The following is a 2182-nucleotide window of genomic DNA, read 5'->3' on the forward strand; positions in this document are numbered from 1 at the left end:
CGCCTGCTGTGGACTTGACCTCAAAGATGCCATCTTCAATAGTCAGGATGGAGACGTCAAATGTGCCACCGCCCAGGTCAAAGATGAGAACATTTCTCTCGGCTCCAACCTGAAGTTTGAAAAGATTTTACTTTGATATGTTGTTTATTCTAGTATTGGATAAATCCACCTTGACCTTCAAATTCAAGGTCTATATTACTATACTATTATATTACTTAACACAGCTGCCTCACAGTGAGAGGGTCCCAGATTCAAACCCAGAGTGGGACAGTCAAAAGACATGCAGGTTAATTGGTGATTCTAAAATGTCCCATAGATGTGAATGTGAGTGTCAATGGTTGTCTGTCTCAATGTGTCAGCCCTGTGAAACTCTGGCGACCTGTCCAGGTTGTACCCCGCCTCTCACCCAATGTCAGTTGGAATTGGCTCAAGCCCCCCCCACGACCCTCTAGAGGACAAGTGCTAATGAATGAATGCACTTTTTGAATCCAGAAAGCAACTGTTAGTGCTGTTCAGCTGCTATTTTATTGCACCGTTCTTAGTATTATTTGATCTAATAACATGCTGTACCTTTGTTGTGTTTTTATGTCACCGATCTTGAAGCAATAATACGCACTTTTTTGGGCTGCTGGAGTATATATTCTCTAAGTTTTAAGTAATTGCACTGAATATGTTGGAATTTTTTCTTATGTGTGGATCTTAAACTAATGACTAAAGACAAAATATGACCCCTGTGGCTGGACGAGTTGGGACCCACTGTTGTATACAGCTGTAGCCTAAGGATTATTTTACCTTTTTGTCCAGGCCATAAGCAATAGCAGCAGCAGTAGGCTCATTGATGATACGAAGGACATTAAGCCCAGAAATGGTCCCTGCATCTTTGGTGGCCTGGCGCTGAGAGTCATTGAAGTAGGCAGGCACTGTCACGACTGCACTTGTTACAGTCTGCAAGAAAAAAAAATGGTTACAAAGACCTGTTATTACTGAGAAATAAATGTCATTCTCAACATTAAAAGTATTTTTTTTCCAAATCAGAGCTTATAGATCCCCAGTCTATTGAAACATCATAAAATCCCTGCAGAATTCTGTTTAAATTCCATGTTTTGGAGGGAACTTAGCTGCCAAAATACAGTAGTGAAAACAGAGGAAATTTGTCATTGCATTATTTTGTGTACTGATGCAGTTCTCCCCTTTCATAAACAAACAAATAATTTCTAATATTAATTCTGCAAAAACAAAACACGGGTGTACCTTCCCCAGGTAAGCCTCTGCAATCTCCTTCATTTTAGTGAGCACCATAGAGGAGATCTCCTCTGGGTAGAAGGTCTTGGTCTCGCCTTTGTACTCCACTTTAACTTTGGGGCGTGAATCCTCACTAATGACTGTAAACGGCCAGTGTTTCATGTCTGACTGGACAACGCTGTCATCAAACCGGCGTCCGATCAGACGTTTTGCATCTGCAGGGCGATAAAAGAGGCCATAATTAAGCAGAAACAGCAAAGTTAACTAGTTGTACCTTTCTAGTGAAATGTTTCATACCGAACACTGTGTTGCTGGGGTTCAGGGCCACCTGATTTTTGGCTGCATCCCCGATCAGCCTCTCAGTGTCTGTGAAGGCAACATAGCTGGGTGTGGTCCTGTTTCCCTGGTCGTTGGCAATGATCTCCACTTTGCCATGCTGAAACACGCCTACACAGGAATAGGTAGTGCCCAGGTCAATGCCGATTGATGGTCCCTTGGACATGGTTCCTGGGAATATGAATATAATCACCTGTTAATCATACACTGGCTCAACAATGACATTCTGGGTATGTGACAGATGAGTATTTGTCGGTGGCAGTATGCTGCAGTAGGCTGTAATGAGGCTATTAACAGAGTCTGAGCAGCTTAAACAGAAGTGGAGACAAACTGTCTCGGTGAGGTAGAGGTCCGCAGCACCTGTTTTTGAGCCTCCCATGTTTGACAGCTTGGCAACGGCTGCCTTTATTGTGGCAACAACAGGGAGGAGATGACCTTTTCTAAGACGCAGGTTTATTGTAAACTGATAACCACACTGGACTGCCATTGACTTTACTCATTATTATATCACAAAGCTGAAATGTTATTTGTTAAGTTGATCAACTGATTCATTGTGTATTTTTTCTGCTGTTCTTTGTCTTATGTGGTAGTAAAATTGTCTTTG

The 2182-nt window shown here is 42.3% G+C and overlaps 1 protein-coding gene across 1 annotated transcript; it reads right to left on the reverse strand.

The window, feature by feature from the left end:
• Nucleotides 1-4: 4 nt before the first annotated feature.
• On the reverse strand, nucleotides 5-1748 carry LOC121963430 (heat shock cognate 71 kDa protein-like; the record flags this gene model as incomplete). The annotated part of the gene is made up of 4 exons (XM_042513717.1): nucleotides 1540-1748; nucleotides 1252-1457; nucleotides 793-945; nucleotides 5-109 (listed from the first exon to the last, which is right to left on the reverse strand). Coding segments are annotated over exons 1-4 (669 nt in total), but the record flags the coding sequence as incomplete, so codon positions are not given.
• Nucleotides 1749-2182: the final 434 nt, after the last annotated feature.

The sequence above is a fragment of the Plectropomus leopardus genome, unplaced genomic scaffold (assembly GCF_008729295.1).
Source record: "Plectropomus leopardus isolate mb unplaced genomic scaffold, YSFRI_Pleo_2.0 unplaced_scaffold11239, whole genome shotgun sequence".
In the NCBI taxonomy this organism is placed as follows: Eukaryota; Metazoa; Chordata; class Actinopteri; order Perciformes; family Serranidae; genus Plectropomus; species Plectropomus leopardus.